We start from the raw sequence: 15073 nt of genomic DNA on the forward strand, positions 1-15073 counted from the left end.
TAAAGAGTATATTGAGTGGAACGTCATTAGATATAGTCTCAAATATTTTGTTATCTTTTTAAAGAGCAACGGGGCTGGCAGGTAGGATTTAGTTTCTCCCTGTTGCTGGCCCACACTCCAGTACAGTAGGTGGCGGTAATGCACCATAACGTTGGATGCTAACCGCCGATAAACCCCACCGAAGAAGAAGAGTTCATTTTACATTACATTTACATTTTAGTCATTTAGCAGACGCTCTTATCCAGAGCGACTTACAGTTAGTGAATACATTTTTTATATTTTTATACTGGCCCCCCATGGGAAACGAACCCACAACCCTGGCGTTGCAAACGCCATGCTCTATCAACTAAGCTACATCCCTGCCGGCCATTCCCTCCCCTACCCTGGACGACGCTGGGCCAATTGTGCGCCGCCCATGAGTCTCCCGGTCGCGGCCGGCTGCGACAGAGCCTGGATTCGAACCAGGATCTCTAGTAGCACAGTTAGCACTGCGATGCAGTTAGCACTGCGATGCAGTGCCTTAGACCACTGCGCCACTCAGTTCACTCATCTGATGGACATTGTATGTCAGTAGGGGCGGAAGGTGGTTCTAATTTGCCGGAAATTAGCAGAACAGATGCTGATGCGTAGAACGTCAGATGGAAAAAAGATGGCGGAAGCGGATGATGAAGTGGATTCTGAATCTAATGGCGGTAGAATCAAGGAGAATTTGAATATTGTCCAAAAGAAAGGAAAACAGAGCAAAGTAGAGTATAGTGATGAGAATGTCACTTCGTATCTTGTAGGAGTACGGTTTGTAAATGAGGAGCAGCTGATCGAATAACCAATCTTGAGGAATCCATTTGAGATATCCAAACTGGTGGAGAGAGTACTGGGTATAGTGACGGCTGTGAGGATCATGAGAGGCGGGCTGGTTTTAATTGTTTGTGCTTCTCAGGATCAGAAGAAACGTGTCTTGCGTCTCAACCGATTTGATAAGTTTGAAGTATCGTGTGTGTCTCTTAGGAACAGGGCACCCCTCAAGGGGGTTATATCTGGAGTCTCGTGGGAAGTAGATGTTGAAAAGATGAAAAATATTCCTGGAGTGATTGATGCAGGTCGGATGGATCGTGTGGTGAATGAAGAAGAAGTGAAGAGTATCTGTTCTTTAGTTTTTTGATATGGAGTCTCTCCCTACTCAAGTGCAGTTAGGGTATATTAACTACAGAGTCAGAGCATTTATCCCAAGACCAATGCAGTGTGATCATTGCAAAGCTTTTGTTCATGTTTCAAGTGTTTGCAGAAGGGAGAAGCTGAGATGTCCAAGTTGTGGAAAATATAATATCATGTGTTATAAAAGTGATGAAAATGTGACATGTTGCAATTGTGGTGGGAACCTTGAAGCCACATCTTTTGAATGCCCCACAAGGGTCGAAGAGAATGAGGTGGCCAAAGTCAGGGCTATCCAGAGCATATCGTATGCAGCAACTGTTAAAAGGGTTGAGGGTTTGAATGGTGCACTTGAATAGTCCATGGTGGTGGATAGGCCTTCGCTACAAGGGTTGCCTTTCACCAGCAGGATCCTGACATTTTAAAGGTTAAGAAGGTGGACTTTGTGGCCTTTATAGCTATAGTGATAAATGGCACTGCCAAGGTGGAGAGAAGGTTCAGGAAGATAGAAATCATTGTGGAAGCAGCGGCGTGGTTCCTGGGGCTGAAAGATTTCTCAGCGAAAAAGTAACATGGAATATTGTCACAAGCCGTACCACCATCTCAGGCCCTAGAGCCTGAGAAGGGAGATATGGAGAATTGGAAGAAGTGGGAGTTTTGTTTTGTCAATGTACTATTTTAATTTGGGTGGATTAAGTTAGTTTCCCTATCACGTATGGATTTTATTTTGACCTTGTTTTGGTTTCAACCCGTCCAGTTAGTGGCGGCAATACACCTTTTTGGGTTGTAGTCCGCCATAAAACCCACAGAAGAAGAAGTATGTCGGGTGGCGCATTGACGTATTGGAACGTGGCCTGGGAGACGAAGTGGCGTAGCTTGGAATCCGGAAGTGGTAGAAGGTGTATGCTAATGTTTCAGTTGTTTTCTGTATTACCAGCTTAGCTAGGTTAGCTAACGTACTCGTTGTAATCAAAATGGGACTGTTCGGAAAAACACAAGATAAACCACCAAAATACTTGGTAAGTGAAGGCTTCTGGTGAGGGGCGACGCGAGCTTGACAGCTAGCCAAACAACTCATTCTAAGCTAGCTACAGTACCTAGCAGCTAGGCTAGCTTGCTCTGTTTATTTATGGTACTGTAGCTAGGGCGACGTTTATCCTCTCCTCATGACCTCCGTCGTATTTAAACTTGAATCAAAAAACGTTGTATTGTAATGTAACTAGCTAACGTTTACTAAGGCAGTTTACGAGTTAGCTAACGCTAGCCAATGGTTGCGAACATTAGCATTTGAGTTTGATTGTTTGCCACACAGTAGCTAACCCTAACTTGCTAGCTAGCTTGTTGTGGCCTTCAATATAAGTGCTTCTTTGCTAGCTACTTGTATTGGAAGAATATGTAGCCTATATTTACAAACTTTATTCCCAAAAATGCAATGGCTAGTTGCTGGCCTGTTGCTCATTTACACGGTAGCAGCAGCTAGCTAGCAGCCAGCACCATCCTCTGATGTAAACAAACGACCAGAAATCTAACGTCACTTTTCATGGTTCTGTCTCAAATGTACACCGAAGAAGAAAAAAGTATTGTTTACACGACATTTCCTTAAGCTTGACAGTGAATGACACGTCTGATTAATGTCATATTTGACTTAGTGATTTGCTAAAGCTTAATTCACTTTTTTTTTCTATCATTGAAGGTAAATGAATGGTCACTCAAAATCAGGAAGGAGATGAGAGTGATTGACAGACAAATTCGAGGTGAGAAGAAGTACTTTAAGGCTACCTTATGTGAAGCCTAGTCCAATGTTGGTTTAAGAATGCCAGAGAGCAAATCATTTTCAATACGAAAACAATACACTATAACATTATAAATACCAAGGAAATCTGCTGTCAAACTTCTGTCATAATGTTCTACATTAGTTTGTTATATTACATTATATTAGCAGTCTCTCATTGTTCCTCTCCTATCTCAGACATTCAGAGGGAGGAGGAGAAGGTAAAGAGATCCATCAAAGATGCTGCTAAAAAGGGACACAGGGACGTGTGTGTGGTTCTTGCAAAAGAGATGATACAGTCGAAGCGTGCAGTCAGCAAACTTTATGCCTCCAAAGCCCAAATGAACTCTGTACTTCTCAGCATGAAGAACCAGCTTTGTGAGTGTGAAGGAAACTACTGATGTAGCACCACCAGCTACAAAATGCCCAGGATAAGTTCAGTTGATGACAAATTAATAGAAATGCTTTGTAACTCTGGACGCTAGTAGGGGTGCATAGTTTTTTCTGGTCAGGTCAAGTCATGGCCCTAATATGAATATGTACGTGTTACATTACGAAGGGGTGGTGTCTGGTGTGTGACTGCTGTTATTTTTCCAGCTTTATTGCGTGTAGCTGGCGCCCTTCAGAAGAGCACAGAGGTCATGAAAGCCATGCAGAGCTTAGTGAAGATCCCAGAGATCCAGGGCACCATGAGGGAGCTGTCCAAGGAGATGATGAAGGTCAGTCGCATATCCGCTGACTCACTGTGGCCGCTTTGTTACTGTTGGGAACATAAATCGATCACTGCTCATGTCTATTGCTGCTGCGTCACGTACCAGTGTGTAGCCCTCTTTAGAGAGACTCGGGGAAGCTGTCCAGTTTTTAACCACTGCTACGATCTGAAGCTACAAACATACAATTCATATAACCAACAATATTATGCACTGTTTAAATGTATATTGAAGAATAACAATGTTTAAATTAATAAATACTGTTTGAGTATTGATATAACCTTTTGGTGTTATGTCCCACAGGCTGGTATCATAGAGGAGATGCTGGAGGATACCTTTGAAAGCATGGAGGATGATGATGAGATGGAGGAGGCAGCGGAGGCAGAAGTTGATAAGATCCTCTTTGAGATCACAGCAGGTAAAGACAGTCCCTCTGGTAATGAAACTGGTCTCAAACAGTTGTGTGGGGCTGTAAATTATCACCTGTCTGGCAGGGGCTGAGGGTAAAAAATAAAATGTTGTACATGGTGGTTTGTTCCATTTTAGGTGCCCTTGGCAAAGCGCCCAGCAAAGTCACAGATGCCCTGCCTGAAATGGAGCCTCCTGCGGCAGCCGCAGCCTCAGAGGATGAGTCGGAGGAGGACATTGAGGAGATGCAGTCTAGACTGGCAGCCTTAAGGAGCTAAGATTGACCTTTTGACCTCTTTTTGTCCCCTTAAAGCCTTTTTGCCTTCCCAAGGATGTACAAAGACAATTTTGGTCTACTCTAGGGTTTACCTAGTTTCTTCTCAAATACATTTAGTCTCTTTCTTTCACATTATTATTTTTGATTAGCTTTGGGCTGAGAACTTTTCAATGCTTAGGGCTAAATAACATATCAGATCTATTCTTATGAAAGTTGGCTTTTATGACCTTACATATAAGCTGGGTAAGCCCATAAATCACCCAAAGTGTGGTGACTGTATACCCAACGTTGCAAAGATATATATGAATCCCAAGATCGCTGAAAATAAGAAAGGCTCATGCGTATCTAAAGTGCTGAGTGTGGTCTGATTATTTTGGGGAAGCTGAGGCTTCATCCTGCAATTGGTTGGATTAACTACCCACTGTGCACACACAAGTTGAATCAATGTTGTTTCCACGTCAAATCAATTAAATTACGTTGAACCAACATGGAATAGACGATGAGTTGACGTCTGTGCCTAGTGGACAGAGACTTACTCTGAGCCGGTCACTGACATATCTAATCCGTAATGGAAACGTCTTGCTCTGCATTGCGATATTAAATGAGTGACTCATCACATTTTAGTGTTCATTAAACTTTAATCCACGATGTTAATAACTTTAATCCATCACTACTCTGATCTAGTTCAGAAATCTATCTAAATGTAATACAATATACACTGAGTATACCAAACATTAGGAACACCTTCCTAATAAGGAGTTGCACCCCACCCTTTGCCCTCAGAACAGCCTCAATTCGTCGGGGCATGGACTCTACAAGGTGTTGAAAACATTCCATGCTTCCCACAGTTGTGTCAAGTTAGCTGGATGTCCTTTGGGTGGTGGACTATTCTTGATTCACACGGGAAACTGTTGAGCATTAAAAACCTAGCAGTGTTGCAGTTCTTGGCACAAACCGGTGCGCCTGTCACCTACTACCATACCCTGTTCAAAGGCACTTTAATATTTTGTCTTGCCCATTTACCCTCTGAATGGCACACATACACAATCCATGTCTCAATTGTCTCAAGGCTTAAAAATACTTATTTAACCTGTCTCCTCCCTTCATCTGCACTGATTTGAAGTCGATTTAACAAGTGACATCAATAAGGGATCATAGCTTTCACCTGGTCAGTCTGTCATGGAAAGAGCAGGTGTTCTTAATGTTTTGTACACTCAATGTATTTAATTTACTTTCAGCATTTGAAACACTAGAACTAAAAAGCAAACTTCTCTTTTAAAGATTATATGTACAGTGCATATCTATCTTTATTATTATTATTGTCTTCTGTAATGTTGTTTGGAGGGGTAAAGAAGGAACGCAAATTCTAACCGATTTTGTACGTTGAGATCCTGCTTCTTTAACTGTGTATTGTTGGCCTCAAAGTCCTTAAAGTTGTTGTGCTTATTCAGTAAAAAATCTGATTTGTTAGTCTCATTTCAGACCCTGTGTGTTATGGGTTGTTTTCTTCTGTGCATACTTTTGTTTTTTATGTGGCCAGGAAATTAAGGAAATAAACATGGATGATTTTACTGTTGCCTGGCCTCTCTCCATACTTGAATGTTACCTGAAAGTTAAGGAAAATAGAAGAGTAGGATGAAAGGAAAAAGTGGACAAATGTGTTTGGTTCGGTTGGTAGGTCACTTTACTTTTGTTGCTTTATTTTATGGGAAAGAGCAACTACTGTGAAAACACATTCAAGACTGAGATAGTCTTGGAGCTAAACTTTGCTCTGGGGTGCTTTTCCCTTGGCTTCAAATGGATTAGCTTTCTACCAGCCACAGCCCTCCCTCAGCAGCCTTTGTGTGTAATGTAACCAAAGTCTTATCTCGATCCTCTGACTGTTGATATGTAGGTTACCAGTCAAAAAAGCGCTGTCTCATGTTTTAGGGAAAACTCCCAAAAATGATTTACAAGCTTCAACTAATAGCAGTGGATTTTATTGAATTAGTATTGTTTCTGAAACTGAACACTTACATGTGTTTTGCAATCATAGTTTGCTATGCTATTGAGACGTTTAATCCACACTGCCTGGTCCATGCTATCTGGGATCCTTGGGATGTCTCAACCCTCTATTGAAGTTGAAATTTAAAATGGTTAGGGTAGCGTTTAGGATTCTGAATAGCACTTACCCTGCCTGGTCTGCTCACTTTCTTTTTCTTCCAGATCCAGGCCCTCTATTTCCCAGAAGGTGGTTGATATTGGTGTTATCATTACAACCTCACAATCTTCCTAGTTATAGTGTTACATTTTTAAATGATGTATTTACATTAATTCAAACAACATCAGGTAGTTAGGCCAGTAATTATTTCAATAGACTCAAAACTGTTTATTCTGTATCACGTTCATGTCTGCGTGCAGCGCACCGTTTGACGCCGTGGTTGGTCCTCGCTGACGCTGCTGTCAAATGGCAACTGCCAACGCTCAAGAAGGAAACTCCTCCCTGTTGACAGCACGTTCCGTTACCTTCTCAGCGCAATGGTTTCTTGGATAATCTCTAGACTTGTGGTGTAAGTTATTTTTTATCACATTCTTCTTTCATAAAAATCCCAACTCGAGATAATGCCGTTTGCTGTAAATATGCGTTTTTTTTCTGTGACACAAGGTGCATGACAGCAGTGGCGGCTTTATAGCCTATTTAGGCTACGTCTTATTTCTAAGCAGAGATGGTGACTCTGGGGTTTGAGACGAGACAGAATATTGTGCTCTGTTTATGACTGTGTTATTCCTTATTTAAAGAATGGGGTTTTTGCCATTTCGGCGCACATTATTTGATTTAATTGTCATATCACATTTAAAGGTCGGTGAATATTTTGTTTAGCCTATTATGTATTTACATGCGATTATATTCCAGACAAAGAATTACGTGATTGCCCAAATTAAATATGTATATTTCTATTGATATATGTCTGCTCATGCAGAGCTATGCATGTTGGAAATGATCAAGCAACAAGAATGCTGCCATCGATAGGGGATTTCATGCAGTAAAAGCAAATATAACTGAATAAAATGCTTTTATAAAGCACAGAGCAGTGGTAAGCAGAGCTATTTTATGATACTTGATGTCCTTTATTTGGAAAACAAAGGGATGGGTCAACCCTCTCAGGTTACAATACAAGTGTTGCATATAATTCTAAGACTTTATTGCCACAAATGTTCTGAGCCATCTGAATATTTAAGCACGTTAATCTATGGAAGCAGAATTATAGGCTCCACTGGCCATTTCTATTGTGTTGTAATATGGCGAAATGATTAAACGTGTTCACAACATATAGACTTGGAGTTAGCCAAATCTCAAAATAGCACGTAAATTAAATTTAGGTTACAATATCATATTACATTGCTGTTTCAGACATGAGGCTCCAAGTGTCTTCTTTCTGTCTGTCTTGGCATTCAAAGCTCTATATAGACTATCCAACACAACATTTTATTTGTTATTTTGAGGTCTTAAGCAGAAACACTGAATGCATTTTGTTTTGAGTGACCTTGTGGGTGTAACAACTGTATGGTTATACAGGACAAGCCAGTGTAGGCCTATATACGTCAGTAATTTAAGCAGGTCACACTCAGCTGTTGCCATACTGTTGCTTCAAGACAAGGGGTCCCCCTGTCCGAAAGATATACAGTCCCACACAGGTGTAGTCCTCGTGTGGCCTTGTTTAATAAGTTCGAATTTTAAATGTGCTCCCATTAGTTTGAATTGTTGTTGAAAATATGAGTGTCTTCATGTCAATTACACATTCAACAATATGGGCGGAATTGGAAATCACTTGCGCACGTAAAACTCGGACTTATCTCGCGGGGTCTCTGATGGCAATGGGATTTTGGCGCAAAGGAAATGCGCATGGGATGGTTCTCAGATACTCACTCACAATTTCTTGGGAATATGAGCCACTCCCTGTTGATTTATTATTTGTTTATATAAACATTATGCATTCAATCAAATCTAAAACAGTTTTAACACAGTCAATTCGTCATAAACCCAATACCCAGGACTGGGGAGTCAGAGGATAGATAATGGCAATTCAATTGTGAACTGCTGTCAGTTGCTGTAGCCTACTTTGGACAGTTTTTACTATTGAGTTTTATTTGCTTTTATCCCCATAAATGTGTGTGGATGTGCTGGACAAGCACTTATTGCATAGGCTAATGACATGTTTTGTGTTTTCCAGGCTTGTATTTGGCACATTATATCCTGCATACTCCTCATACAAAGCTGTCAAGTCAAAGGATGTGAAGGAATATGTGAGTATTAGCAACATTATGAAAAAAAGTGACAATGAAACCAAACAGTAACATGCCATAGTCTGGGCATATTATGGGCCAGTTTCACAGACCCAGCCAACTCTTGGACTGAATTACTTAAACCAGGATTTATTAGAATTGAGTTTAATATTCTGAACTATTATGTATCAGACTAACTGTGATAGTTATTTTGATTTTAAAGGTGAAATGGATGATGTACTGGATCATATTTGCACTATTCACCACCATGGAAACCATCACAGATATATTTATCTGTTGGTAAGTTAATGGTGTATTATAAAACACCTATTTTGTTTATGTATATTATTATTTCACTTGATTTCATATAATTAGTTATGATGTCCAAAATATTGTTCTGAAATAGTACTGAGTCACATAACATTAGCCAACATAGGATAGTCATAAGACTAATGATGGTGTTGTAATGGAGTATAGATTTTATGAATGCTCTGATCACTGTATTATTCTTCCCTTCACTGTAGGGTTCCTTTCTATTATGAGCTGAAGATTGCCTTTGTGGTATGGTTACTGTCTCCCTACACAAAGGGGTCCAGTGTTCTATACAGGAAGTTTGTTCACCCAACACTATCTTCAAAAGAGAAGGTGAGACCAGTGCATTAGTACTTTTTTTTTTGTCCTCTTGAAATGTATTATGAGGTGTCTTCTATATTATATATGCTTTAAATGCTCTGCTAATAATTTTAATGACAGAGTTTGCTGTGATCAATTATCCAAGGGAGAGGTTGGATTGTCCTAGCTGGTCATGTTTTGGGTGATGGGCAGGAAGGAAACGGCACACGTCAGAGTTGAGAGGGGACCAACACAGGGACCCACTGTCATATGAAAATAACAATAACACTGATTCTAAAAGACAATCAAGATGTCCACTCTTTATGTGTGAAGAAACATATACATTGCTAAAGAGCAATCTCAAGACAGATAGAGACCATGTTCATTACAAATAGTCACAACATTTATTGTTTACATACAGTACATCAAATCTATGAATGTGTTTTTCACATGGCCTGCCAATAAAAACACAAGTAATGTGTTTTTCTCTCTGTCCAGGATATTGATGACTATCTCTGCCAAGCAAAGGACAAAAGCTACGATACTCTGGTGACTTTTGGGAGGAAAGGTTTGAATGTAGCAGCCACAGCTGCAGTCCTGGCTGCGACAAAGGTAATGCTTACTATTTTAATTTCTGATGTGTCCTGGGGGAATGGTGGGGTGAAGTGATGTTTTTCTGTATTCATATAGATAATTCATAGTGTTCATGTATTTTGTCTCCCACCCCAGAGCCAAGGAGTACTGTCAGATAGACTACGAAGTTTCAGCATGCATGACTTGTCTGCCTACCAGTCCGACCAAACTGAGATGGACTCTGGATCTGTCTCCACCCAGTCTGCAGCTGGACAACAGAGGGCCAAGACCATGATGCGCAGCAAGTCAGAGAGTGGCTACACCAAGGGTGAGACTATACTGCCACATACACTTACATCACTAACCAGGATACAGACAGAACGAATGACACAGCCAGTGTCAGGATGAGATGATCCTATTGCACATCATTTTCCCATAAGACAATTTGATCACCTCTTAGATAACTACCAGGTAATAGCTAAGTAGCAATATGGTAACACTGAAAAGGGTAGATACAGTGCATTCGGAAAGTATTCAGACCCCATTACTATTTCCAAATGTTGTTACGTTACAGCCTTATTCTAAAATGGATTAAATAGTTTTTTCCCCTCATCAATCTACACACAATACCCCATAATGACAAAGCAAAAACAGGTTTTTAGAAATGTTTGCAAATGTATAAAAATAAAACACGGAAATATCACATTTACATAAGTATTCAGACCCTTTACTCAGTATTTTGTTGAAGCACCTTTACCAGCGATGACAGCCTCAGGTCTTCTTGGGTATGACGCTACAAGCTTGGCACATCTGTATTTGGGGAGTTTCTCCCATTCTTCTCTGCAGATCCTCTCAAGCTCTGTCAGGTTGGATGGGGAGCGTCACTGCACCGCTACTTTCAGGTCTCTCCAGAGATGTTCGATCGGGTTCAAGTCCGGGCTCTGGCTGGGCCACTCAAGGACATTCAGAGACTTGTCCCGAAGCCACTCCTGCGTTGTCTTGGCTGTGTGCTTAGGATCATTGTCCTGTTGGAAGGTGAACCTTCGCCCCAGTCTGAGGTCCTGAGCACTCTGGAGCAGGTTTTCATCAAGGATCTCTCTGTACTTTGCTCCGTTCATCTGCCCTTGATCCTGACTAGTCTCCCAGTCCTTGCTGCTGAAAAACATCCCCATAGCATGATGCTGTCACCACCATGCTTCACCGTAGGGATGGTGCCAGGTTTCCTCCAGACGTGACGCGTGGCATTCAGGCCAAAGAGTTCAGTCTTGGTTTAATCAGACCAGAGAATCTTGTTTCTCATGGTCTGAGAGTCCTTTAGGTGCCTTTGGCAAACTCCAAGCGGGCTGTCATATGCCTTTTACTGAGGAGTGGCTTCCGTCTGGCCACTCTACCATAAAGGCCTGATTGGTGGAGTGCTGCAGAAATGGTTGTCCTTCTGGAAGGTTCTCCCTTCTCCACAGAGGAACTCTGGAGCTCTGTCAGAGTGACCATCAGGTTCTTGGTCACCTCCGTGACCAAGGCCCTTCTCCCCCGATTGCTCAGTTTGGCCGGGCGGCCAGCTCTAGGAAGAGTCTTGGTGGTTCCAAACTTCTTCCATTTAAGAATGATGGAGGCCACTGTGTTCTTGGGGACCTTCAAAGCTGCAGAATTTTTTTGGTACCCTTGTTCAGATCTGTGCCTTGACATAATCCTGTCTTGGAGCTCTACGGACAATTCCTTCGACCTCATGGCTTGGTTTTTGCTCTGACATGCACTGTCAACTGTGGGACCTTATATAGACAGGTGTGTGCCTTTCCTAATCATGTCCAATCAATTGAATTTATCACAGGTGGACTCCCAAGTTTTAGAAACATCTCAAGGATGATCAATGGAAACAGGATGCACCTAAGCTAAACCTAAGCTACATTTCGAGTCTCATAGCAAAGGGTCTGAATACTTATGTAAATAGCGTATTTCTGTTTTTATTTATTTATAAATGTGCAAACATTTCTAAAAACCTGTTTTCGCTTTGTCATTATGGGTGTATTTATTATGTGTAGATTGAGGATTTGTATTTATTTAATCCATTTTAGAATAAGGCTGTAACGTAACAAAATGTGGAAAAAGGGAAGGGGTCTGAATACTTTCCGAATGCACTGTACGATTGGCAATGTGTACACCTCTAGCATGTGTACTAGTACGGCCTAATAGAGTAAATCATATTTCACAGTTGAACTCCCTAGTTAGTAACATATTTACCTTACTGCTTAGTATTGCTCATTGTTTCAAAGTAAAGGCATTAGAAATGTTGGCACTGCTGAAAACAGGTCTGTTTCCTCTGCGTAAACAAACATTATCATATGGCCTCTTTCCTGTTTAAGCCTGAAGATAATAGTTATGTGCCCTGACTTTCCTTAGTCCCCCTAACCCCACATCTCTATTCCTGTTTGTGACGCTCCCTGACTGCAGGTCAGTCTCCACAGGGCTGCCAGGCAGGCTCTAGACCAGTGGTATTCAAACTTTCAAACCCCAAATCTGACGACACAACATTAAAATCGGTCCATTTAGATTTTCACATAAATAAATAACCTTCAATTCATTACATTTTCTCTCTTATCAAAATTAAGAGAACCAATAAATACATTTACTCACTGAAATTGTATTTTTCAAATGATTTTTCTCAAAAACATTTGTATATTGTCTCATGAAAAAATTCTGTATTCTTAATTTTGGGCAACCCCACTGCAATTCCCTTGACTTTGAATACCACTGTTCTAGACCCACCTAGGAATGATTCACGTTTAGCTTTTATCATAGAATGACCAGAGCCTGCTCTTTGTTGGCCATACTAGTTCAATGTTTCATGTCTCATTATACGGTATGTGTTGTACAGTCCTAAAGTTTCTTTGAGATTTACTTTGTTTGGATTGATGAGTCTATTTTCCAAGAGGTTATTAATAGCCACAAGGTGAAAAAGAATGCTTTTGCACCGTCGCTCTGTTAACATTTTTTGTTGTGGATGACTGTAACTGTAAGTGGCTGTACTGTATGTGGATCATTAACAAGTTTTCCAATTATGTTTGAAAAACATGTTTCGTTAATTTACCACACACTTATTGTACAATAATTACAATGTGATTATCTGTGTTTTCAGAACAACATGATATTAGCTGATAGGTCAACCAGCGTCCTTCATATTGAAAGAGCAGGGTTATGAAAGGCTATTTTGGCCTTTTGCTTTCCGTTTCCATGGCATATTGAATGATGAGATGGAAATCCAGTGTACTCAACATGATTCTGCAGACTAAATGAAGGGCACTGAAGAGGAGTCCTCATCCTAATGGCATTGCTCTGTGAGAGAGGGTATCCCATATCTTTCAGCATTATTCTAGTCCTTATTCCCCTGCCTGCACACATGGTCCTTTTGATGTCTGCTCCCGTGCTCTGTGTAGAGAACAACAACAACCCTACTCTGCCCCTTAGAAAGTGAATTCATAACAACCTCACTGTAGTGACGCTACAGCACTTCAATAATTATAGTACAACATTTTCACTGCTGCTTTCAGCATACATTCTGATATGTGTCTGTTCATTTTTCACCACCGTTGCTTCTCACGGTGCAGGGCAGGATTTGGATATGACTGCGTATGAGGTGTTGAGATTCGACCAGTGTGACACTAAGGAGCTGCTGTCCCACCCTATTACGCCCCCCAAACCCACACTCCCTCCTTCACCCTCTCTGACCCCCCAGCCCTCTCCACCTCCATCCCTTGCACCAGAGCAGACTGAGGACATGGGGGGGGAAACATCAACAAGCACCCCACAGCTCAGGCTGATTAAGAGGAAGGCACCTGAGGTACTCCTTTAAACTGGCTGGCCTACTGTGTGTGGTTCTAACTGCCCCTGAACTGGACTGTGACTAACACACCGAGTCACTAATTCTAACTGGGTTCTCGTGGCGTGGCACGGTATCATTGCAAAAATTAGGACGGCAGATCATTTTTGGCCTGAAATTGGTTGTACCGTTATGATACAAATTAGTTTCTAATATGCATTTGTAGTTTTAGTGGACTGATGTGTGTAAATTGATGTTATTTTCAGTAATGTTTTACTGCTTTTATGACTTTGCTGTTGAATGCAATGGAAGTATTGATTTGATTGCATGTATTGTTTTCCCAATTTCCCTAGAAAACAAGCTGGAACAGGCCTCTGACAAGAACATTCCACGATTGCTTTCTTTACCATGTGTCAAATCATATTTTCATAATTTACTGAGTGTTTATCTTGTGCCCAAACTGACTGTAGAGATACACAGAGCATGCATATCGGACAGACAAGATCAACATTGTCAGCCCACAAACCAGGAATAATGTTGCATTTACTGCTTTCAGAACCGTTATGGTTAATCAGTGCCCCATCTCTCTTTTTTCCGTCTCTCTCTTTCCAGCCTCCTCCTAGAGACATAAGGCCTCTCACAAGATCCAGGATTGCCCAGCTGTCTTCAAACAGAGAAGGCATGTGATTTTGTGTTAGCTGCGAGGAGAAGAGGGTAAATAAGGAAATGTGGCCAAAAGCTAAATGCATAAAGCAGCCTTGTTTTAGTATAAGGAAACCAAAGTGACTTGTGACCCTCTATCTTAATATATATGACCTCTGGCACATACTGTACTGTAAAGGAGACAGATGGTGGGTGCCATCAAGGTAGCACTCAAGAGTGGGCTCCATACCATACAGACATTTGGATTGATTGGTCGGTCATTGAATATGTTTTTGTATGTGTGTGTATTTATCATTTAGATAGTTTTTTATATATTATGTTTAGAGACAAATGCATGTATGTGTCTCTGGTCCTTAGTCAGGTGATGTCATAAAACAGAATGTATTGTCACTTCATCTTTTTGTGGCTACTTGGTCACTGTCTGAGATGGCATCAGTCATCAGGAGAGTAGCAGGGTGAAATAATCCCTAAGTAAAGGATTTGGTTGTCCACTCACTCTCTTGGGTTTGTAGGGTGAGCTTTGACCTGGCAAATACAATCTGTACTGACAATTTAACAGAAATTAATTGTCCTGTCAGGTTAGTATAACTCCTCAAAGGTGGTATTTATTTATGAGATAAAATAGCTGTGGTAGGACTTCAAAAATGCTGATTATATGAATCTACTAGCAATGGAACTAAAAGAGTCAGCCAACTACAAGTAAGGGCTCTATTCAATCTGTATCGCTGAAGCATTACAGATTGCGCAATAGAAATGTAAAGGAAATGTCTGATTGAGCCGACATGTGCAGCGTTTACCGTGAAAGCAGTCTCCGCTAACGCGCTAACATTGCC

General features: G+C 41.0%; 2 protein-coding genes across 2 annotated transcripts; both read left to right on the top strand.

Moving 5' to 3' along the window:
• Positions 1–1998: 1998 nt before the first annotated feature.
• LOC311145943 (charged multivesicular body protein 3) lies at positions 1999–5891 on the top strand. The gene is made up of 6 exons (XM_084182347.1): positions 1999–2168; positions 2843–2903; positions 3119–3298; positions 3518–3639; positions 3934–4048; positions 4177–5891. Exons 1-6 carry the CDS (start codon positions 2124–2126, stop codon positions 4314–4316), a joined length of 663 nt encoding a protein of 220 aa, XP_084038473.1. The 5' UTR covers positions 1999–2123; the 3' UTR covers positions 4317–5891.
• A 941-nt stretch (positions 5892–6832) lies between these two features.
• On the top strand, positions 6833–14442 carry LOC311146081 (receptor expression-enhancing protein 1-like; the record flags this gene model as incomplete). Its single annotated transcript, XM_084182547.1, has 8 exons — positions 6833–6864; positions 8527–8599; positions 8802–8878; positions 9103–9223; positions 9689–9802; positions 9920–10091; positions 13366–13598; positions 14190–14442. 8 exons carry the CDS (start codon positions 6833–6835, stop codon positions 14262–14264), a joined length of 897 nt encoding a protein of 298 aa, XP_084038673.1. The 3' UTR covers positions 14265–14442.
• Between the last annotated feature and the right edge of the window lie 631 nt (positions 14443–15073).

The sequence above is a fragment of the Coregonus lavaretus genome (assembly GCF_964263955.1).
Source record: "Coregonus lavaretus genome assembly, chromosome: 18".
Taxonomy (NCBI): Eukaryota; Metazoa; Chordata; class Actinopteri; order Salmoniformes; family Salmonidae; genus Coregonus; species Coregonus lavaretus.